Source organism: Lampetra fluviatilis, chromosome 2, assembly GCF_964198595.1.
Source record: "Lampetra fluviatilis chromosome 2, kcLamFluv1.1, whole genome shotgun sequence".
NCBI lineage: Eukaryota > Metazoa > Chordata > Hyperoartia > Petromyzontiformes > Petromyzontidae > Lampetra > Lampetra fluviatilis.
Window position 1 is genome coordinate 36,498,607 of NC_136276.1, and position 24,776 is coordinate 36,523,382.

A 24,776-nucleotide genomic window follows, 5' to 3' on the forward strand; every position below is an offset into this window, starting at 1 on the left:
CGGGAAAAAAATAACTTTCAGCGGATAGAAATTAATTGCGGATATTTGTGCCGTCCCTTCACTGCAGGGAGCATTCACAGCAACTCTTTCTTGCACCATTAAAACTCTCCCAAGTTGCTAATGCGACAAAACGTTCAGCAAAAGTGAACGTGTGGGGAATACCTCGAGTTGAATGGCTCTTGTTTTTAATCAGTAATGCGAGAGGCAGCCCTAGCGAGCGACCTCCCGAGGACATTGTGGCCTCCTCTTTCATTCCGGGAAGACAATTTGTAAGAGGTGGCGGTGTACCCACACCTTATCCTACCACACGAGCACCTGCCGATCAGCTGGGGTGAGCCGATTTAATTATTTATTTATTGTCGTGCTGGGTGGATGGACGGAGGCGTCGGGGGCATTTAAGAAACTTGCCCTTTAAACACCACGCTCGGAGATGGAATCGATCATCTGGATTGCGAGTTCAGCGTGATGACCATTACACCACGGCATTCCACAATTCAGTATCAGTTCAATACAAGCTGTTGAGAGAAAATAGGAGGCATTGCTCAATGAGAAAAGTCTTGATGCCGAGCTGAATGGGGGAGGTAAAGAGCCGGATTCTTCTGGCGGCGGTCACTTGAGGCCGTGCAGGTTTGGGGGGGAATGACCCCTCCTCAGTGCGAGACAGACCTGCGTCTTGACCTTGTTTAAAGGGCACATAGAAGTACTGGACAAGGATGGTGACGGAGTGGCAGCCAATGAATTGAACGCGTCCAAGAGCACGTCCACCGAGCAATGGCAATCGGCTCGTGGGCAGGCGATGGATTATTACATCGCGGCATCACGGTGAGCGGTCATGGCTCACGGGGGTCTTTATCCAGCAGTGGATTGAACATGGCTGCTGCTGCTGATGATACAAAAGCTCACATGGGTTACCACAATGTTACAAAAGTGGAACAAGACGCGAACCACCGAAGAGCACCGATGCGTGATCGGCTCGCGCCTATCGTGCGTTCGGCCCTGGCGCTCACCCCCAGTGCGCACGAGCACTTTCAATGCCTCTTCGCCGCTGTTAATAAATATGGTGCCAACATTCATTGGCTTGGCAAATGACATCTTCTCAAGGGGTGCTGAGCCATCAGCAGTAGGGGGGGGGGGTGCTCAACCCCTTCCTAACGACGCCACAGTGCGGGTGAGAGCGACCAGCGCGCCTGGGACGTGACGGCGCTGTCATCGCTCGGCCAAATCCGCAGCGCTGTGGCACCGGTGTCGGTGTTTGGGAATCTGTCGGTCGCACTAAACAGAAATGTTTTATTGGCAATCAATCCCGCGCCTCATAGACTCTCGCTCGGTCATCGGAAATCGGTCGCTTTCTCCTCCGGCCGCGTATTCTGCATTTTTACAGCAAGTAGCCTCGATTCGAATTCGCGCTTTAATGGCACCTGGCCACCTGCGTATTCCGGGGTGGAGAAAAAAAAAATCACCCCGTGAGTGTGCGATCTTGTAAACGACGCAGCAATTTAAAATGAGAAAAATTAAATGTTACGGTTGCGACAGACTGCCTGCTCTCTTTACGACATTAAAGCGAGGTTGGCGGTGCGCGATGAGGTTGCCATTACGCCGCTATGCTGCATTAGCGGAGGCACGCTCGTCCATCAGCCTCTAGTGTTGAACAAATGAGACTCCCGTGACATGATGGGCTCGATATTCCCACATTAGCCCAGGAATGCCAAGCAGAGGCGAGGCGCAGCGTGGCGGCGTCAGACGGAGTAGCCACGAGAGACGGCGGAGTTATTAATTTCTGCTATTTTTGTTGCTGTTTTCGTTAGGACGGCCGGATCGTTATAATTCATAACGCGACGAGAGCCCAGAGGCGATGCGTCATTTACAAGGGAGAGAGGCCTTTGAGAGGTACGGGGGAAAAACATCGGGGTAAGGTTTGTATGCACGATGCCACGCGTAAAGAACGGTCCGTGTAGCCGATTGTTAAACGTGGCCGTGGATCGCTCTCCCGCATTACGGTGCTGCTGCTGAAGCCGAAATAAATTGGCCACGTTTGTTCCCGTGACAACTTTGTTGATTGGCTGCGTCAGGTGGAGGGCGGTGTGCGACACGCATTTTACTCTCACGCCTTCAGACCCCAACATCAATGTTGAATCGCGACGATTCGGCACGCGAAGGGCGCGCGCGGAGGCCATTGAGACGAACATTTATTTTGCAACCAAAGCTGCAACCAAAGTGCATTACAAAAATGCTCTCTCTTTTTCCGCACGAAATGCGCAGAAAACAGAGAGCATTGCAATCGTATCGACCGACGGAGCAGAGACGAGACAAAAACGTTTCCCGGTCAGAGTGAACACCGATAACAATCTGACGCCATGAGAATCGTGAGCACGGCCATCGGCTGAACGTCGCACAGATATTCACGGCGCAGCTTCAGACCTCCGACATGACAGCAGCCCCCAGCCACTCGGCGACCGCAGAACTAATCAGCAATGCGTGGAGGGTAGTACAACCCTTTGCGATACACGTCGAGTCCGTTCGTTTATTTTATTTGTCAAAGTCATCGCGGCGCTGGCAGGAGGCTGGCGTCCCCGGGCGGGGTTGTGCCCCGGATCGCGTCCGTCAGCGTCCACGGAGCGGGGCTCCCGCGTGCGGACCGCGCCACCGCCTCCTCTCGCGGGTTCAGCTGTTGACCCGCCGACCCCTGCGAGGTGCTCTGGGTGCGACTCCCGGCCGCTGGGCGCCACAGACGCACGGACGTGATCGTTTTTAGATTTGAATTTCTAAACGTGTTGACGGCTGGCGGCTGTCAAAATTCTGCGGGATAACGCCTTTTCCGAAATCGATTCTCCCCTTAGAAAGATCGCGCATCGAATGTAGCGTTTCTGGGGAGATTGGCCGTCCCCGCCTCGCGCCGTTAACGTGGCGATAAACGGGCTCTGACTTTGAGCCCGCGCTGTGGAACTCGCGGTAGCTGCGCGCGACGTGAGAGAGGACTCTGCCGATTTCTCCGCGGCTCGGTGACGTGGACAAATAGCCCCGCACCACCTCCCGGGTGCGGGAAGCAATTTTGTCCGGGCCACGCTGGACCGGACCACTTCGTTATTAATGGCCCCTGTTCTCGGTTCTCGCAGAAAATCATTGATGTCTAAATAACCCGCGGAATGCGCCCTCCCCTGCATTCGGCTGTCATGGTCAGGGGGTCTGCGCCAGCTTGACCGGCCTGCCCGCTCCGTTCCACGTTCACCTGCCTCACACGCCCCCCCCACTTCCTCCTCCTCCTCCTGCCTCATCCCCATCACTCGATGCCTCATCCCCATCACTCGATGCCTCATCCCCATCACGCGGTGTCTCATCTACCCGTGGCGTTTTGTGTACGCGATGTTCAGTCGCGCGCCAGGCACGTGGGATCTCGGGCCATGTGGGATGTGTGAGACGCTGCGCTCTGTGCTGTGTGCTAAGTGTTATTGTGTGGGATTTATGTCGCGGGGTTTTTTTTATTTCTGTTTTTCCAGAGAAGAGCAATATTTAGCAGCAGTTTAAATTAAAGACCTGTTTTTAATTAGAGAGATTAATATTGTAAACGTTCCTCGGCTCTCTGACAGCACCAACAACCGCGACTGTTAAAGAGGGTGTTGCATCTCAGCCGTGCGTCTGATTAAAAAATGCATCCACATGCATATGCATGAAGAGATGCACAAGCAATTTAATTATCTGATAAATGAATCACCACTTTTGGAGTTTGCGAATTAAGATTTACTCAAAGTGAGCCTCGCCCTGATTAAAGCCAGGCTCGCAGCTGCGGGCGAGGGGTTAGCGGCTCATCCCTTGACCGGGCCTGACCCCTCCCGTGTCTGAGAGCGTCTGCGTGGGGGCGATCTGCGGCCAGCACAGCCGCACAACCAGGCCCGAATCAGAGCCTCCTTTGCCCTTCGTGGCATCGCCTGCCCAAGACGCTCGCCCCTCAAGGACCTTTCGCTGATTTTTTCCCCCTCAACGCGAGAATCGGGGTGGAGGAAGCGGACCGATTTGTCGCACTCACAAGGTACCAGCAAGGGATTGCAATGACAACGCTCATTTCTTTAGAACTGCTTCTTGTCTTTAGTTTGTTGTCCTTTCCCTGCACCTCCCATTAGCACGGGTGTTCAACATACATACAGACGCGCTTCTGCTCCTTATTTGGCACGCTGGGAGAGTTGAGAAGCAGCGCTTCTGCGTTCGTGTGAGAGGCTGCGAGTGAGCCAGCGGTCGGCTTCAGGAGCAGCCACGCGGTGAACATCGGGAGCTCTGAAAGTGAGTGAACCAAGTGGGCAGTGGCGTTGCTGTGCAGGCCGTGGGGTGAGATGTCGACTCACGTGGAGATTCATATTTGCAGCACTGCGAGTCGTAATTATCCATCATCGCTGTAGGAGATAGTCGCATCTGTCATGTGGTTCGACACAGATCATTGTTTGCAGGGTAAATTGAAACAGAAAGATGTTTCCCAAGTCATTAGAGGGCTGCTTTAATGTGTCTACGTAAGTTTATAGAGCCCGCTCTCATGAACATTTTTTTGAGAGTTCATGGAGCTTGGTCACGATGAAGCGGATTTCAATGTTGTTCAACGCTGCCTCTTGACGGCTCCCGCACTCGACTGACGAGTGACGCCCTGGACTCGCGCCTTTCGGCTTCTCCCCATTAGGAACATTTTGCCTCAGTAGGGAAGGAGACGTCGCGGTGGGGGGGGGGCGAGTCTGCGTTCTCCGCGACACCAGAGGAGTCGGAGCCCCCCGGGGCGTGAGAATAATTCGTGACGTCATTGACGACGACGCCGCGCCGGCTTTGTGACGTCCCCACGTCGAGCTGACCGGTGGGCGCGCTGGGCACGGGGCGTGGCGGCAGATGGGCATCATCAATATCATCATCATTATTATGCCAGAGTCTCCCTGAGGATAGGCACGAGTTAATGAGAAGCCGATCACAATCCACCAATCAGAGCCTGTTGAGATTTGTACCAAATTACAGTGCTCGACCCTTACTGGTTATCAACACTTTGCACGCGTTTACAAGGTTACTGCGATGTCCTCTGATTGGCGTAGAACGCACGCGCTGTGCACACACCAGAAGCATGAACGCACCGATATAAAATAGCGGCATGCCAGGAGTGTGCGGCCCACGAGACTGAAGACGTCTGAGCGACGGTAGTTGAGAGGGAGAGACAACCGACCGAGATGAGCTGTGAGAGAGAGAGAGGGCTCTGGGTTACACGATCGGCGTGGAGAACCCTGCTCCTGCTCGCGTTGGTGTTCGCAGAACAGAGATTGTGCTGGAGTTTAGAACGAGCAGTGATTATGCTATCACGTTAGAGATGACTTAATCGGTGTACAAGTTCCACTTTCAAAAAGATGTCTTAACTGCTTGACTCTCGTTAACGATGCTTAAGCGAATCCCGAAGAGTTTGGGAGTTTCCCCAAGCGCGTTTTCTCACCGAGAGTCGTGCACGACGGAGAATCGTGGACGATCTCCATCGGAGGCGACGCTCCGCTCGTGTGCGGTGCCCAAACGTCGCCGCCGCGATCCGCGCAGTGGCGCACATCGCCCCACGCCTCCACTTTTGAAATCCCACGCGACGGAATGTCGCCCGGTGCGGTAGAGGCGTGCTACGGTTTGTGAGTTGTAAATAACGAAACATGTGCTCTGTTTAATTTTGTAACACAAAATAAAATTGGGTTCGTCTGGGGCTGGCAGAGAGTTCAGTTATTATCTGGATAAACACACCAACACGGAACTCGAACTTTAAACACGAGAGGGGCGAGAACACCGCATCTCATCTGCAGCCTCCGCAGGGCTGATGCCCGGTCCACCGGTTCACGCCTGGAAATCCCAAAATGTCACCGCCACTTTGGACAACATTGAAGCGGAGGGAGCGGTGCGCGCGCCGGTCTCAGGCCGAAGGCGGCTGGCTGGCTGTGCTCGCGCCCGCGATCCTTCAGCGGATTGCCCCTCTCCGACGCCGCTCTTCTCTAACGAGGCGGCCTTGCGTCACGTACTTGATGCTGCGCCAGAGATGAGTTTGGGGGTGAAATTGTTTTAATTATCGGATTTTTAAAAATGCAATTTGTGATCGCTTTCATATTTTCGCATCATATCCACGATTCGTAGACCGTATCTTGTGACATCACACTGGGGAAACAGCGGAAGTGACGTCACACTGGAGCTGTTATTGTCATGGAAAACACAAATTCGGACCCAACCTTTAATCTTAAATTTGGAGCTTTCGTGACTGCAGGAATTACTCTTTGGTTCTTTCGGTAAAGTCACGTATAAAGATAAAATAATAAATTAAATAATAGCATACGACGTTTCGATTGCAACACAAGCAATCATCATCAGGTATAAATGAAATAGCAACAAAAATCTAACCAGAAAACTATAGACAGACATATAAGCAGACAGATATCACCAAGATACATAGCGAGAGTAACACAGGCACAGAGAGGGAGATCGTCTCTGTGGCGAGGCCTTAAATAGACAGAGGGGGGCGGGGTCGGAGAGAGGGAGGGGTTAGAGAAAAAACTAACATGTCAATGAGTGCGGCGACGCGTGGTCAATAACGCAAGACCAACATTTAATGTCGAGATCTGATTTTCAGATTTTTTGAAAGTCCGAAAATCATGAACACATTCCTAAGCTGCACGATGACGCGAGTCTTCACGGTTATGCTGTTTAACTGTCCGATTAGTTATCTGCTTGGCATGTACGACGTTTCACTCCACGTGCTGGGAGCTTCTTCAGGAAAGGAAAAGCAGCGCACGGCGCGATCCCTGACATCAATGCGAGAGCTATGCTGCACGGACCCAGCGTCGGCACGGCCATGGAATGACAGGCACGGCATGCAGGAGCATCCGCCTGCTTTCAATGTTGTGATTGCAGAAGTTGGATATGAGCAAGGCTCTTAGTAGCAGGTCCACCTGTGCTTCTTATCCGCAGTAACCGGCCTGTGATCAGAAGCTGCGCTCTGCCTTTCCCCCTCAGTGTCACGTGCTGCTTATACCAGTAATGTGCTAATACAGGAGGGTGTCCTTGTATCCGGCTTGTGTCCCATACTGCAATTCCATCAGCGTGGAACTGACCGTGACGATCTGCTCTGTGGGGTGTCCACAACAGAGCGATTTGTTCAGCAAACGTTTCCCGTTGGGGAGGGAAGAGTCAATACCGACCCTTTGCGGGGTGAAAGGTGAGGCACGGGTCTGGGTCCCGTCCCTGAGGGAGGCTGCGGCCCGGCCTCGCGGCTGCAGGCTTCTCCGTGAGGAGTCTGCAGTCGGTGAACGCGCGAGCCCGAGGGCATTTAGAGCATAAACGACGCTGGGGAAACTGCGGCACTGACCCCAAGCCCCGAGCCTCGCAGACAGCCGCCGTCAGGGCGAACGATGCCCGGACTCGTCGCGTGCACGCGCACAATCACGCGCACAATCACGCGCGCCCGTGCCCCCCCTGCGAGGCGACACGCCGCGCGTGCCACGGCCGCTGCGCCCTCGGCGTCGCCGGATGGACGGGGACTTGACGAACCCGCCGGGGGGGGGGTCTGCACGCCGAGCTGCCCGAGCGGGAGTTTGGCTCCATGTCGCCGTCCGAGTGTGACGCTGCGGCGTTAATTAGACGGCGTCGTCGTCTTTAATTAACGTCATTCGCGCTCTCGTTTCGTGAACAAAGAGAGAAAGCGATGCGCGCGCCTATTCTATCTGCCCGGTGTCGTCCCCTTAGGTGCGAGTTGACGTCCGTGACAGGCGCGTTCTATCTTCAGCTATCTTCAGCGTCTCGCCGTCCCGCCATGCGCCCCGCACCGTGCCACCAACTCATCCGTTTCCTCTCTCTTCCTCGCTTCCCCTCTTCTCGAGGAATCCTCTTCCTGACGGAGATTGCCCGTGTGTCTAACTCGTCTCGTCCCCCCGTGGCGACGCGTCACGCACCTCGCCCACCCTCACCCCGCCCACACCCCACCTCGCCCACCCTCACCTCGCCCACCCTCACCTCGCCCACCCTCACCTCGCCCACCCTCACCTCCCCCACTCCCACCTCGCCCACTCTCACCTCCCCCACTCCCACCTCCCCCACCCTCACCTCGCCCACTCCCACCTCGCCCACTCTCACCTCCCCCACCCCCACCCCCACCTCCCCCACACTCACCTCCCCCACCCCCACCTCCCCCACTCCCACCTCGCCCACTCTCACCTCCCCCACTCCCACCTCCCCCACTCCCACCTCCCCCACCCTCACCTCCCCCACCCCCACCTCGCCCACTCTCACCTCCCCCACCCCCACCTCCCCCACCCCCACCTCCCCCACACTCACCTCCCCCACCCCCACCTCCCCCACTCCCACCTCGCCCACTCTCACCTCCCCCACTCCCACCTCCCCCACTCCCACCTCCCCCACCCTCACCTCCCCCACCCCCACCTCGCCCACTCTCACCTCCCCCACTCCCACCTCCCCCACCCCCACCTCCCCCACTCCCACCTCCCCCACCCTCACCTCCCCCACTCCCACCTCGCCCACTCTCACCTCCCCCACCTCCCCCACCTCCCCCACCCCCACCTCCCCCACCCCCACCTCGCCAGGTGGGAGTGGGCGAGGCTGGCGAGCGAGCGAGCTAGTGGAACACAGCCAGTGCGAATTGTCCTCCACGGCTAAAGTTCATCGCAGCCTTCACCGCAGGTGTGATTAATGGAGTTAATTGCAAGAATGATGGCCTACGCGCGCAATTCCACAGCCCCCGTGTCTGATTAAAGGGCTCTGGGCAAAACAGGTCACTAGCCAACCTACGGAATCTGCTCCAGGACCTTTAGCTGTGGACAGAGCGGCGTAAATCATTTTTAATTGTATTCATGCGATCTCATTAGCTAATTCAATTTCAATATGCTCCATCTAGCTGCAAAATTGTGCGGAAAAAATGTAGACTTAGTAACGACTGATGATTGCGGGAATTTGCATTTATTTCAGATCGGAAACCTAAGGGGAAATGGTGAAAGGTCTATGATGTCTGCGGTTTATTACCAAACGAATTCCACAGATGTTAATCCATTTCGGTGAAATAGAAAAGACATTAATTCAAATCAATCCCACAGGCTGAAATTGGAATTAAAAGCAGAAAATAGCAACAGCCCTTCGCTTAATGCTCGTATTGCTTTCGCATCAATATTCAGCCGAGTGCGCGGCGGCGAGCGCCGTCCCTGCGTCAAACTCCACCGCTAGCGCCGCCACCAGGCGATCGCTACGATCCGCGGGACTCCCGCGGCTCTTCGCTGTGGGTGCCTTTGTCGCTCAGATGCTCAGCCGCTCGGCATCTCCCCGCCGTTGCTCCCCGGGAGGGGAGTTCTCGCGACGAACCGATTGGCGCTGCTGTCATCGGCTGTGTCTCGGAAGCTGCCCCAGCGGTGTGTCGGCAGCGCTCTGGACTTGCGACCCAGAGGGCTGCGGTTCGATTCCATCTTCCGGCGCGGCAGTAGAAAGGACGGGGCGAGTTTCTCAAATCCCTCCACCGCCTCTGTGCACCCTCCGGTGTCGATCAGTCCACCGCAGTCGATCAGCAGGTCGTGTGTGGTGGGGTTGAATGTGACTACTCCCACCTCCAAGACATCTGGCCAGCGTGAAAGAGTAGACCAAATACCCTTTCTATTTCGCCCTACTGGAGCAATGCCGTGAGCAAGCAATTGCAGACGTGCATTTTTCTCTTTTCCATACTTCCTCGTCCAAGTGTGCCATCATCATCATCATCATCGCCGCCATCACCACCATCAGCCATGAGCTATCCAATGCCAAACTTTAGCAACTTTACAAGCTAAACGCACAGGGAGCTGGGCTGCCCAGCTGCGTGGTTTTTACGTGTGGGAAGTATTTTATTTTGACTCACAAATTATTTGTTGTATTAAATCTGGCCATGAGAATGCAGAATGTCTACTAACGACTCGGGGCTGTGAACAGGAGACGACCACTGCCTCGATGCTCGTTTGAGCAGGAAGCCACTTTGACGTTTAGACTTTAAAACACAGTACGCATAAGTCGCATAAGTGAAACATTTTCAAAATGTGGACACAACTCGAGTCGCCATTCGTCTGGCAAATTATCAAGCCATCGTGAAGTCTACAGGGGTTAATGGCTCTTGTAAACGAAAGGGGTTATTTTTGTGAAGTAATCTGTTTCTTTGACAAAGTAATCTTGGGCAGGCATTGTAGTCATGCCCTGCATGCAAGAACACCGTGGCCCACTTTATCATTATTCTCGGTTTATCCACTCGATGTGAATTAGCGTCAATTGTCGGAAGCGGCCCTGGCACATTGGAAAAATAAGTGTGAAATTCATCACTGGAACATTTATTTAATCCAAGCGTGTTGTTGCCGGCCCCAAAACGTGCCAGATACGGTCCGCGGGGGATTGTGCGCTAAACGCACCGTGGCTTCTCGCGCCGGTGTCTGTGGGCAAGAGATAAGAGAACAATTTCTGTGCAAAGGGCAGCTGCTCATCGCCGGCCGTGTTTACAGCGGTGTCTGAAAGGAAAATATTGACCACCTGCCCCGCCAACGGCGTGCGCTCAACTTTTATCCGTTTGGTAAATCCTAACGGGCTTAGGAAAGCCTGGATATCTGGCAGCTCAGGGTGGCAGGGCTGGCTGATGGGTGGTGAACCTGCCCTTGCAATCGTGGGCAGGGCTTGGTAATGGTGTTGGAAACGTTTAGATCCATAAAAGAGGTTTTTTTTTAGTACAGATTGTTAATGTTGTGGCTTGGCTCTTCAACACACCGGTGTGCTGTACGAGTGACGAATTGGCAGGTTCTGTTTACGTGACAACCCCTACTAGTTGTCCGTGTCGGGTGGTGGCGGGTTTAATGACACATTTGTATATTTACGCGATCTAACCCAAAAAAAAACTCTATTGTGAATCACATTGGTCGCGAAAGCCTTCGTAGTAAACTGAAGGCTGAGACTCGAGCCTTTACCGGGGACCTCCAGGGTGGGTCTGCTGCTGCCACAGTGGTGTCATGATTCACGGCACTGGACTTGCAATCCAGAGGTCGCCGGTTCGATCGCTCATCGCGGCAGTTGAAACGGCGGGGCAGGTTTCCTAATTTTCGCCACCTCTGTCTCTCCAGCGGTATAATTGGGTGCGCCGTAGTTAGTCGCGTGTGGTGGGGTAGAGTGTGAGGGCTTCCACCTCGTTCAAGGTGTCTGTGCCACGTGTAAGAGGAGGTAAAATCACTTCTCGAGGGGCTCTCTACAGCTTCCGGCAGCAGCGGTGTGAGCAAGCAATTGCAGGCCTCCACCTTTGCCTTGAATCGCAAAGAGGAGCACATAGCAAGACGCTTGTTCCTGCTAACTGCGGCAACTCTCAGACCTGGCTAATCACGACTCCATTGCACTTGTGACGCGGCATGGATGCGTCACCAGTTCCCTTCCACCTCTGCCGGCTGTCGTTTCTCCGAGTATTCTTCAGTTTGGCCGTGCACACCGGCCTCACGATCATCCCCTTGCTGCTTGTCCATTGTATGAGCGCTTCTCAATGACCCATCACATCTGCTGCTCAAATCCTCCTTTGCAACTGGCCGGCTGGGTCAGAGGTCAAAGTGCTTGAACCCAAGTTTCACAATCTGCGATTCAACCGGGTTCTCAACTGTCACGAGTTGATGGTCTCAGCTCAGTCACCTTTGCTTAACCCACCGTGAAACATTTGTTTCTCCGTTCAATTTGGCTGAATTCAAGTTACAACAATTAAACATTCCTATTTTACCGTCATGTGACGAATATTTCTCTATCTAGCAGGATGAATGCGAAAGCACTGCCCCATAATATGGATAAGAGGTCACCCGAAGCATCTGAGCTGTAGCTTTGTGATATCTGCTTCTGCGGACCATTTTCCGACACGGGTTGGCGCACACCTCTAGGAGAGTTTTGAACGGATTCTCTGTCTCTTGATATGACGGCGACAGAACAATTGGGATTCAAACAATTGGGGTAAAAAAAAAACTCACGTCCCCTGCCGAGCGAGGCGGTGATGCACGGTGTGGACCACGTGACGACGCGTCACCCAACACTGGGTGACGCGCGGACCACGTGACGACGCGTCACCCAGCACTGGGTGACGCGAGGCCACGAGCCGTGGGGGTCGCGCTCGGGTTTCCACCCGTCCCGGATATCCGAGGGTCGTCCCCTTGTGGAGGCAGCCGCTGTCCTGAAACATCTCCCAGGTCTTCATGGGGCGCTAAAAGGGCGGAAGGGTGGTGCAGTAGTAGCGCTTGCGCATCACAGCAACTAGCACCTGGGTTCAATTCCTGAGCACAGTGCCATGTACTGTGCGGAGATTGTATGTTCTCTCTCCCCAGGTAAAACATGTTCTCCGGTTTCCTCCCATAGCTAAATATATATATATAAATATATACTTGTATATATATATGCAATGTAACCAGTCTTGGGCGAACATCCCAACGCTGAAAGATTACCTGCAAACGTACTCAATTGGGATTACACACACAGCAGCGGCAACATCACCCCTTGACAGGACCCTCATGAAAAGGAGTCTTGAGACCCAGTGAGGCTTTCCTGGGTAAACAATCATAGTAGATGTATATAATCATAATAAAATAAAAATTCCCGTTTCTATGTCAGTGGCAGAATAATTCACCACTCACGAGAGTGCACTTACAGCACTCCCCTCCCTCCGCCATCGTGATATATCCCTCTGACCACGACACGCACCGGCGGTGGGTGAGTGGATGCGCCATGGGAACCCTTCGCTCTGGGAGACATTTTGACACTTTCTGGAGCTCCGGCAAATCTCTTCCGCGACGCCGCGCGCGTTCGACGGCGATGCTCGCCGCTCGCTCGCGTTGGGCCCTGGCCGGCCACGCTCACGTACGGACGCGGCCGCCAGACAGCCTTCATCGCGGCCGCCCCGTGCCCAGGGCCGCTGCGACGGCGTGGAGAGCGCTGTCTGGAAATGGACGGCGACAAATCGTGCGCAGATCGTCACGATATTGATTTTCCACGAGGGATGGCCAGCTGCTTGATTAACTCTTCGTGCGCCGAGACCCTTGCAGGAGAGAGACATTTTTAAATGTCCGACTTGGCTAAATGAAGCTGTCCTCTGGGAGCACCCATCATCTGCAGGATTTAATTCTAAGTGTCTTGATGCTGGCAGGGTTGAACACGCTAATAATTCAAAAGGCTTTAAAATTCCCGGTGAAAATAGCTATTCTCCTTTAGCCACGCTCTTCACGGAACTGACACACATCATCAGCCGTAAGCCCCCCTTCAAATCGCGCGGGGGCTAGACGCGCGCGTGTGTGTGGCGGCTACACGCGTGTGTGTGTGTGTGGCGGGCTTGAGCTGAAGGCTGATCGTCTCTCAGTAGAACGGCGAAGGGGTCCCCGGACGCGGCCGGATGGCGCCGGCAGCGAGCGAGTCGGGCGAGCCCGCGGCGTCTTCTCCCGGGACCGCCGTGGCCCCGACTGGAGACCACCGACCATTAACCTGCCACACGAGGCCCCCCCCCCCCCCCCCCCCCGTAGCAGCAGCGACACAATTATTTTCAGATCCAATTGATATCGGACCAAAAATTGACAATCCAATTTGAACACAAGCGAGCGATGATTGGGGCGCCGTTTCCTCCACTAGCCCCCACCCCTCCCGGTGGAGGGAGGGAGGCGGGTGCCCGCTCGCCCCCCTCCTCCCCACATCTTCTCACCCCACGTCCTCCACCTCCTCCCACCGCTGTCTCCCCCTCTCGCTCTCTCCCTCTCGCCGCTTACTCACCTTTCACACCGCTGCACTCGGGCTGACGAGGGTCATTTGTTGAGTGGCGTGGGGCCCGCGGGGGGTTAACCAGTCCCAAATCATGATCTGCGCTGCAGGCGGATGATGCATTTCGCGGGCAGGAAGAAAAATGAGGGGGACTGTAACAAATCTAAGCGGCAGAGATAGAATCGACCCGCGGCGGCCGGGCCCATCGCGGGCCGCTCGGCAGCGCCGCCGTTATTGAAAGCGCGGTCGTGATTTAAAAAGGAGCCGAGGATCTGATCGGTTATATTTACCGCAGGCCCCTTCCGCTGAAGGCCTTTTGATTCACAAATCAAAGTGAGGGCGTGGGAGGCGGGGTGGGTGGGGGGGTGGGGAGGTGCAACTCGATGCGGTGCACGCCACAAGCGAGCCGGCTCGCCGACTGACTCGCGAGTTATGGACATGAAAGCGAATGCCTCCTGTGTGGCAGTGCCAGCCTGCTCTGTGTATTCAGCTGCACGCACGCGTGAGTGGGGATAATGCGAACTGCATTAAAAATGCATGACTGCAAGTTCAGTTATATTTAAGTCGCTGATTTCTAAGTGAGCTATTGTTGCGTGGAAGGGAGGATGAATCTGCCCGGAATTTTTTTTCTGTGGATGCAGCAAGTTTAGTGGTGGCGTGGGTGTGCGAGCGAGACGAACGGAAATCCAAAACAATCAAAACACGGTCACATTGTCTCGAGTCATCCAGTTGCCTCTGAATCAGCAGTGTTCAACTTGAGAAGGCCTCATCTAGAAGTGGACAGGGCAGTGTTCAGCTGGATGCCTGCCCGTATCTCCCGGCTTTTGGCTGGCCATTGAACAACGTCGGTCAGATGCGCTTCTGTGGCCGTCTGGAACGATCTTCCTTCCGATATTAAGAAGCCACAGGAGCTATGCGCTGTTAAATCTAGATTGAAAACTAGTTTCTTGAGAACTGCTTTTTGTTCTAGATTTGAAGCTTTCGTGACTGCAAGGATTCATATTCTTAGGTTTTTTTCGGTAAAGTCACGTAGGTAATTTTTTTAAATAAAAATTAATAAAAGTAAAATAAAAAATTACATTAAAATAACAAAAATTAATCAAAGTTAAATAAAATAAAAATCACGACGCTTCCGTCTTGTGTTGCGTCCGTCTTCACCTGAAGACGGAAGCTTGTGTTGCCTCCGAAACGTCGTGATTTTTATTTTATTTTTATTTTACTTGTATTTATTTTTATTTTTTACCTACGTGACTTTACCGAAAAAACCTAAGACTATGAATAACTGCTTTTTGTGTTTGCTTTGTTGTCCTTCCCCCCGCACCTGTGATCGGCACGCTTGGCTAGGGACTGTGCGAACGAAGTCCAACGTACACACACACACGCACGTGGGTGGTATCGCATTGTCAGTGTTGTTGGGCGGCTCTCGAGAAAACTGTCAGGACCGGACGGGCAGGAGCGGCATACGAATGCAACGCCGAACACGAGGCGAGGCGCAGGCACAACAACGCAGGCGCGCCGAGACGGCAATTACCGCGGTAATGATGACGATTACGCGGGGGTTTTCATTAGAACCGCGCTCCTGGGAACAAATCCCCGTTCAGTGTGCGGTCTTCACACCCCTTTCACGCTACGTGCAACAGCTAATCACGCGCAGTCGCCCAGGTGGTGAATTAGAACCCACAGACACGCCAGCGCTGCTCTCGCAAACCGAGCGCGAGTGCTCGGAGCGCCGGTCGGGAAGTGCGACGAGAGCCCGGTTACACACTCCTCTCTCAGTTACACACTCCCCTAGTTACACACTCCCCTAGTTACACACTCCCTTAGTTACACACTCCCCTCGTTACACACTCCCCTAGTTACACACTCCCCTAGTTACACACTCCCTTAGTTACACACTCCCCTAGTTACACACTCCCCTAGTTATACACTCCCCTAGTTATACACTCCCCTAGTTACACACTCCCCTGGTTACACACTCCCAGTTACACACTCCTCCCTAGTTACACACTCCCCTCCTCGTTACACACTCCCCTAGTTACACACTCCTAGTTACACACTCCCCTAGTTACACACTCCCCTATTTAGACACTCCCCTAGTTACACACTCCCCTAGTTACACACTCCTGGTTACACACTCCCCCCTAGTTACACACTCCCAGTTACACACTCCTAGTTACACACTCCCCCCTAGTTACACACTCCCCTAGTTACACACTCCTAGTTACACACTCCCCCCTAGTTACACACTCCTAGTTACACACTCCTAGTTACAGACTCCCCTCCTAGTTACACACTCCCCTAGTTACACACTCCTAGTTACACACTCCCCCCTAGTTACACACTCCTAGTTACACACTCCTAGTTACACACTCCCCCTAGTTACACACTCCCCTAGTTACACACTCCCCTAGTTACACACTCCTAGTTACACACTCCCCCCTAGTTACACACTCCTAGTTACACACTCCTAGTTACACACTCCCCTCCTAGTTACACACTCCCTCCTAGTTACACACTCCTAGTTACACACTCCCCCCTAGTTACACATTCCCCCCTAGTTACACACTCCTAGTTACACACTCCCCTCCTCGTTACACACTCCCCCCTAGTTACACATTCCCCTAGTTACACACTCCTAGTTACACACTCCCCCCTAGTTACACACTCCTAGTTACACACTCCTAGTTACACACTCCCCTCCTCGTTACACACTCTCACCGTTATTCAATTTAGGATTGTGTTTCCAGTGAAGGCCGGTGCCGCGTGATCCCCACGTGTTGTTTACGGCGCTGCGCCCTGGCTGGTGCTGCGGTTGCAGTCACCGTAAGCACCGCGGCCATGTGTGCCCGTGTCATGACCCACATTTTACAAAAAGTACCCATGAATGACCGAATTACCTAAGTGGGTAAAAGCACATCGCAGCAGCGCCACGTGCTGGCAGGCTGTAGCCACCACGTGACGCGTGGCGCCTTCACGATAGCCCTGCGCCATAACAACGGCGCTGATACCAAATGCACAATGTTTTATAAAACTATTAAGTTTCCATTTACGATTTCAATGACTGAGCAAGCGGTGGGAATTCCACCTTCTCACGGCAGTGGGATACCCATAGGACAACCACTGTTTACTTCCAATAACAAAGCGGCGCTCACAATTCCGATCGCAGCGGGGGCGATCTGGCTGGGCGAACCCTGACCAGGATGTGAACTCGCGCTCTTGCGATCACGAGTCAAGCGCTCCGACCGCATGTCTCCTTGGACTGGTAAATAACGCGGCGCGAGAGGCAGCAAGTTGGCACCGTGCCTGAGGAAGGGATTGCTCAACGACTTGATGGATCGAGCGTTATGGCCTCGCATTGAAGGGTATGGATTTAAAAGCGGGGAAAAAACCCGTCGGCGTGGTCAATGCGACAAGAGCGTCGAATTCTGCGGAGAATTACAGAGACGTCACTGCCACCGCGCGTGACAGGCGCCTACGTCGCTCGGCAGTAAACTTTTGACGTGTTACGTGAATATAAATTCAAGTGAATGAAAACCAAAGGCAGGAATTAAATTATGGAAGCGCACACATATGCGCGCGGGCGCAAATCTACGCAGGGAACCTGCCATTGGAGCACGGTTGATGGGAATGCGGAGTCACGATGTGAAACTTGTTTTGAGAGGTGATTATACATTTCCATTTGCAAAGACTGAAATCGCGTAAGTGTAAGTGACGTGGATTAAAGGGCGCGCGCTCGTATTCACCGTGACATCATCTGCCACGTGCATTTGCGAGATTGCGGGTTGTAGATTTAAACCCGGAGAATGAAAATGATAATAATTCTCTTGATTATGTACGCGGTCATGCGCCCCGCTCTCTAAACGCGTCGCCTGGCAGCGGTGGCCGTTTTGCCCCCCGTCGCTTGCTCGTTTGTTTTGCCGGAGTGCCAGCCTCGCTCCCTCGTCGGCCAACGCGTCCCATAGTTAAGGGTTCGCTCGTCTCTTTGTTGAGGCTTTTTGTTGCGCAGGTGCGAGGGAGGGCGGGGGCTCAGGTGAGCGCGCGTTCCCTTCGCGTCCGCCCGCGATCTCGAGCTCCCTCGTCCGCGACGAGAAGCTCATTTTCTGCGTGGGTGCCTTGATGGCCCCTGCGGGCCCCCAGCATCGAACGAGGTGAGAAAAATGAACTCGCGTTTAACCCCCCCCTCCCACCACCACTTTGCCACCCCCCTCCCCGCTCCCCCACAGAATTGTTTCATTTGTTTTGAGCCCATCGTTTAATTTTCTTTAAAGTGTCATCATTACCGTTTAATAACAGAGACGGGCGCTAACCTTCGTCTTGCAGATTAATCCTCGAGATCGTTGGAGGACCGGGGCTGCCACGCGCCGTGTGACTGCGTGCCGTGCCCCACGCGGCGGGGCGAATCACAAAGTGCGAGGTGAGGGAGCTTCGCCGCGAGGCTGAGCCTCATCGAACAATCAGCGGCAGCTTCCAGACTAAAATAAGAATCGGCCAACGCACACTTTGCTTTTCTTTCTTTTACATAAAGCCCGCCTCAAAAACTCCCAATTGGTAATTCCAGCAGCATCGGTTCCCATGGGATGTGGACACCTGTGGACTCGTGTCAATTGCCTTGCGGTGAGTGCAGTGGTATTAATGTTTACTTAAGCTCATAATCGTGTTCAACTCTAATTCCTAATGGGTGGCACAGCTGCTGGGAAACAGCCAGTGGGTGGTTGATATGAGGGGTGTCTATCAGAATGGAACACGGCTCTCCGGTACATTTTCGGGTCGTACCACGTGTCGTTCGGCACGATGTCAGACCGGTCGCTCCGTGTGACGGAAGTTTGGTGGAGTCAAACGTCGGACACCGTGCTGAACAACACGCCGTGTAAACAGAAAACACATCGGAGAGCTGCACAGCACAACTGCAAAAACCTGCGCAGGAGAAAAAATGAACTGTGTCTGACTGAGACCCATAGACAGCTGATGGAGCAGCACCGTTCAACGGCGCTTAACTATGAAATGTCTCTTACGAATACATTTCCAGTCCGTGCCATTTCTCCCTCTGGTTACGTTCCCCAAGAGCAAAAACGTATCTTTGCCTTATTCCCATTTATAATTCCTCTTGTGCTGTCAGAAATAAAGACATGAAATACAATGGATCACCCGTGTTAGAGAACTGCCAGTGAAAGTTATTACAGCATTACTTCAGAGAGCCCTTCAAGTGGCCTCTTTCATCTAAACGAGAGGGGCTCCACTTCTCCACATACCCTGCACGGACAAATTGTCATTGCACGGCAGTTAAACCAATTTATATATTTTTTTAATATCACAGCTACAATTTTGGCAAAATAAGTGAAAACTCAATTTAATTTGATGGCCTTTTTGTGCAGTCATTGGTGACCGGGCATAGACCACCATCAACTCGCTGCACCTGAGAATCGGGTTTAATCAGGGCCGGCTGAAACCCGGCTGTGGCCCAGGATCTCACCGGCACTGGCTCGGCACTCCGACCGTTCAGCAACCCGGTGACCCCTCTAGCCTGTGACCCCTCGACCAATGGCACAACCTTCGACGTTACAAATCCCACAGCCTGGCGAGTTCACCGCTTTGGAGGCAATGGGCCTCACAGCGTTCTTTGACCCAGCAGTGACAGCGGCAGTCGGAGCGCAGTAAAGGCGGCGTGGTATTTTCACGAGTAAGCAGGGAGTCCCTGCGGTCGTGCCGGATTATCCGAGGACAGAGAGGCCTCGGGGCCGTGGCGTATTTTTAATGAAGTGGCGCATGAGCTACTGACTGCTCGGCTCATCATTATTACCGGCCGCCTCGGGTGCTATTGGCTTACGGAGCTAATAGTCTTCGGACAGCTCGTGAATGCACAAGTGGCACAGGGCAGGGTAGGGGCGCTCAAGGGGGCACCCTGCGTCTGAGCCCGAAGGTCAGTCGCTCGCGCTTCGTAGCGTTGAGTGCCATCTCGCTCGGCGAGTGGGCCCATTCGGCGCCCAGCTGTCCGGTGCCCAGCGGTTTGGCGCGAGTGTCCATCGCTTGCCGGGGTTGTGGCCGACAATCCCAGCCGTGTGACACGCGCACGAAGCCCGCCCAATGGTGCCGTCGTCTCGTTTTCTGAGCTGCTTGAACGCTGGCTTCAACTAGATTCTGTCAGGAGCACACGTTGCTTGGATGACTATTCTGTGGCTCAACAGTGCTCAGCCAGTGCCGGGGTGCGGTCTTTCGATTTGTTTTTAGGTTGCACCCCATATTGTCGGTTGTAGGTTGCACCCCATATTGTCGGCTGTAGGTTACACCCCATATTGTCGGTTGTAGGTTGCACCCCATATTGTCGGCTGTAGGTTGCACCCCATATTGTCGGTTGTAGGTTGCACCCCATATTGTCGGCTGTAGGTTGCACCCCATATTGTCGGTTGTAGGTTGCACCCCATATTGTCGGTTGTAGGTTGCACCCCATATTGTGGGAATGGTGTCAAACATTTTGCTCCACGTGCTGGGAGTTTCTTCAGGAACTTTAAACCATGAGGTGTTAGTCTGCAAGTAGGGGGCGACATTGGTCTTGGTTATTCCAAGTCAGTAATTTGCGGTGTAGTCAAGCGCCTGCAGTCACGCAGAACCTCTCTGACAACAGCACGGGCACTGACCGACACTCCTGCGACCACAGGCGAGGAGATGTGGCGGAAGCCACTCGGACGCCTCGGTGCTGAGATCAGCGTGGGCATCGAGGCGAGGGGACAACTCCCCACGGGGGCAATCGCGGGGTCGACCGCGTGGACGACTCTGAACCGACTTGGCACCCAAGTCGGAGGCTCAAGGTCCAACCTGGTCACGTGGCGGTGTGCCACAAACCCAGCGAGCTGCTGCCCGGGATGCTGCAGCGAGAGGCGGGCCGCGTGCCACCTCCTCTTTGCCCACTGCTCGAGGAAGGCCCCTGCACTGTGCGCGATCTCTCAGTGGGCGAACTGCGATGTGCTGGGATGTACTCGCCACTGGAAGGACTTTTGACTTTGGTGGACGGACACGAGAATAAAGAGAAGACCAAGCAATCTCAGAGGCTCACCAAGTCGATTAAAAAATACATGCCAGACGAACGCCTGATGGCTTGGGATTTCAGTGCATTCTCAGCTTCTACAGTCTAAGATAAAAGTTCCCGGTTCTCGACCACAATGAAACAAGAATGAACCCCACGCTGTTTTTTCTCCGGTGGCGTTGTACGAAGATGAATGTTTAATATCGTTCCTCCCAGCGAAATATGTCCTGCGAGTGCCGTGCACATAAACGAAGCGCCATGCCTCCGTCAGGCCTATCCGCACATGGGCGCGAGACGGGAGAGAAATCACCAAATGTAATATTGGAAGCAAACGAGCAGCGTCGCGTGTGAAGTACGCACGGTTGTAAAGTCTGCAGAGTTGTGATATTCATTTCCCTGGGTTGTGCCGTATTGCAACTGACGAGGAATGTATTCGCACCCTCTAGAGGGGCTCGAGTCATTTCTGGGCTACACGTTTCTGTTTCCAGTAAAGGCGCGTACATTATTTACACCGTTTCCCCGCCAGACGGGCAGACAGCCGTGCGTGGCGTGCCTTTACAATGCAGGTCATTATGTAATTGGCCGTGTTTACCTTGGCGTGCCGTCCAATTTAGCGCAGCGCCCCGCGTCCGCCGAGCTCGCACCGTCCACGGCGTCTCGGTCGCCGTGAACGGCAGCAGCGAAGGTGAAATGGAAATTGGAGCGCCCAAAGTTTTGACGCCGAGCGGAGAGGGAGCCGCCGCACGGCAGCCGATGCGGCCGAATTAGTTTTCCGAAGACGTCACCAGCGGGGGCGGAATCCACAATTACTAAACAACTGCGGCGCACGGCAGGGGGCCAGGGGTGGAGGGCTGTCTGATGCCTCATTCATAACACTATCTGGCGGCGCATCTACGCGTAATGAGTTACAAGTCCGTGACAGCAGCCAACTTGCCGTCAAGATAATCGCGTTAAAGCAATTGGAGGATGTTGTTTCTGTGTTTCGATGTAAAAAGATTACAGAATGTACACATTATGTAACATTCAGGCCACGTGCAGGCACGTGGCCGGCCAGGTGTGACTGGGTTGCCAAAGCAGCGGAGCCTGCAAATGTGACATTCACGGGAGCTCAAATCCCTGCCGGGATCTGTGCATTCCCATCATTATCACCATCATTATCATCATGGTTCTTGTAATCAACTATTGATCCATTGTCATGCAAATATCCATCATCCCCCAACGCTACGTTGGTCATCATCACCATCGTCTATTGCCACGATCATAATCCATCTCTTGTCATCAAAAACGTCATCACCTTCATCATTGAATGCTATTCTTATCATCATCATCATCACCATCATCCCTCTGGCAGGAGCAAGCTGAGCACCACTTGGTGAGGCCGCACGACTTGGTGGGAAGCCAACAGCGGCTAATAATGCCATACGAACGTGGAGTTTACCGCGATGGTGCACGCGTCACCCCGCCCTGACGGGAGCGCTCAGTGCTGCGGTGTCGACCATCGGTCGCGGTAGCTCAGCAACGGGACACGTGGCGGGAACAACCAACGCGACAACGACAACAACAGTCTCGCCCGCCGTGATGGCCACGCGGGGAGCCGATTTCGAGCGTTGTTTACAAAACTCACGCCCCACAAATGATGGAGACGGCCTCGTGTGTTTTTTTTATTGAGAAATGTCAGAGAGTCAATTTGGTGCCTGTGCAATCATCCCTCGGCTTAGTTTAGCCTCGGCCTGACGCTCCCCGCGCATCACTCAGGGGCCACGGGAGTCATTACAGCGCCCCCACGCACGCGCCGTGACACGGGCAGAGAGAGAGTGAGAGACGGCGCAGCGCTTAGCACCATTCTGGTGATCGGGGTGCATTTCCCGGCCCTGCGAACAATCGCCCGAAATGCGCCTGCTGTGGTCAGATTATATAATACTAATAATATAATACTAATAGTATAATACTAATAATATAATATTTATAGTATAATACTAATAAAATACTACTAATAATATGATACTAATAGTATAATACTAATAAAATACTACTAATAATATAATACTAATAGTATAATACTAATAATATAATACTAATAGTATAATACTATGATAATTGGTTCTTTACCCTTCTATCTGGCAACAAAACTGACACCTTTTTACAAGGAGTCATGTTTGCATAGACCACAATACCTGCAGTCATAATACAAACAAAAGAACATAACTCTGATAATGTGCACTGTCCTTGAAGTTGATTGGTCCACACCCGAGACAGCTTTCCTTAGAGCCTAGTCTCATATGGGTTGGACCAGATGACGCCAAAAGGCGCACAACTTAAGGACAATGCACCATCAGAGTATGAGAGCTCGGGGCAAGCATCTACACTATGGGAACCTCATTTGCCAGTAAAAATATGATAATTGGTTCTTTACCCTTCTATCTGGCAACAAAACTGACACCTTTTTACAAGGAGTCATGTTTGCATAGACCACAATACCTGCAGTCATAATACAAACAAAAGAACATAACTCTGATAATGTGCACTGTCCTTGAAGTTGATTGGTCCACACCCGAGACAGCTTTCCTTAGAGCCTAGTCTCATATGGGTTGGACCAGATGACGCCAAAAGGCGCACAACTTAAGGACAATGCACCATCAGAGTATGAGAGCTCGGGGCAAGCATCTACACTATGGGAACCTCATTTGCCAGTAAAAATATGATAATTGGTTCTTTACCCTTCTAGAAGGGTAAAGAACCAATTATCAGATAGAAGGGTAAAGAACCAATTATCATATTTTTACTGGCAAATGAGGTTCCCATAGTGTAGATGCTTGCCCCGAGCTCTCATACTCTGATGGTGCATTGTCCTTAAGTTGTGCGCCTTTTGGCGTCATCTGGTCCAACCCATATGAGACTAGGCTCTAAGGAAAGCTGTCTCGGGTGTGGACCAATCAACTTCAAGGACAGTGCACATTATCAGAGTTATGTTCTTTTGTTTGTATTATGACTGCAGGTATTGTGGTCTATGCAAACATGACTCCTTGTAAAAAGGTGTCAGTTTTGTTGCCAGATAGAAGGGTAAAGAACCAATTATCATATTTTTACTGGCAAATGAGGTTCCCATAGTGTAGATGCTTGCCCCGAGCTCTCATACTCTGATGGTGCATTGTCCTTAAGTTGTGCGCCTTTTGGCGTCATCTGGTCCAACCCATATGAGACTAGGCTCTAAGGAAAGCTGTCTCGGGTGTGGACCAATCAACTTCAAGGACAGTGCACATTATCAGAGTTATGTTCTTTTGTTTGTATTATGACTGCAGGTATTGTGGTCTATGCAAACATGACTCCTTGTAAAAAGGTGTCAGTTTTGTTGCCAGATAGAAGGGTAAAGAACCAATTATCATATTTTTACTGGCAAATGAGGTTCCCATAGTGTAGATGCTTGCCCCGAGCTCTCATACTCTGATGGTGCATTGTCCTTAAGTTGTGCGCCTTTTGGCGTCATCTGGTCCAACCCATATGAGACTAGGCTCTAAGGAAAGCTGTCTCGGGTGTGGACCAATCAACTTCAAGGACAGTGCACATTATCAGAGTTATGTTCTTTTGTTTGTATTATGACTGCAGGTATTGTGGTCTATGCAAACATGACTCCTTGTAAAAAGGTGTCAGTTTTGTTGCCAGATAGAAGGGTAAAGAACCAATTATCATATTTTTACTGGCAAATGAGGTTCCCATAGAGTATAATACTAATAATATAATACTAATAGTATAATACTAATAGTATAATACTAATAATATAATACTAATAGTATAATACTAATAATATAATACTAATTATAACGTTTAGTTTTACTTCGCGTCGTCGTCGTCCATGCTCATTGCAAGCTGGGTGGCAGCCAGGCGGTGAGACGGTGCTACCCACACGCGCTAGTTCTGCGGTCCTCTATATATTCGGATATTTTTACGCAACTAATGAGTGTTTCTACATGGGGGAGTAAATGAGAGCCGCTGGAGGACACCGACGCGTGTG

At 52.6% G+C, this 24,776-nt stretch overlaps 2 protein-coding genes across 5 annotated transcripts in view; one reads left to right on the forward strand and one right to left on the reverse strand.

Annotated features, from left to right (window-relative positions):
* Positions 1–13,986, reverse strand: part of THEMIS (thymocyte selection associated) — a 37,957-nt gene extending 23,971 nt beyond the window's left edge. For 3 of the 4 annotated variants that reach the window (XM_078875826.1, XM_078875819.1, XM_078875810.1), the window contains exons 1-2: positions 12,706–12,941; positions 11,982–12,211 (exon numbers count right to left, since the gene is read on the reverse strand). In XM_078875826.1, the coding sequence (XP_078731952.1) occupies positions 11,982–12,211; positions 12,706–12,891 (416 nt within the window). In that variant the 5' untranslated portion in view covers positions 12,892–12,941. Of the gene's footprint in view, positions 1–11,981; positions 12,212–12,705; positions 12,942–13,761 lie in introns of those variants that run through there. The other variant, XM_078875832.1, reaches the window with a different exon arrangement.
* The window catches only part of SMC6 (structural maintenance of chromosomes 6), a 373,519-nt gene that overhangs the window by 106,753 nt on the left and 241,990 nt on the right, over positions 1–24,776 (forward strand). The window lies entirely within an intron of this gene.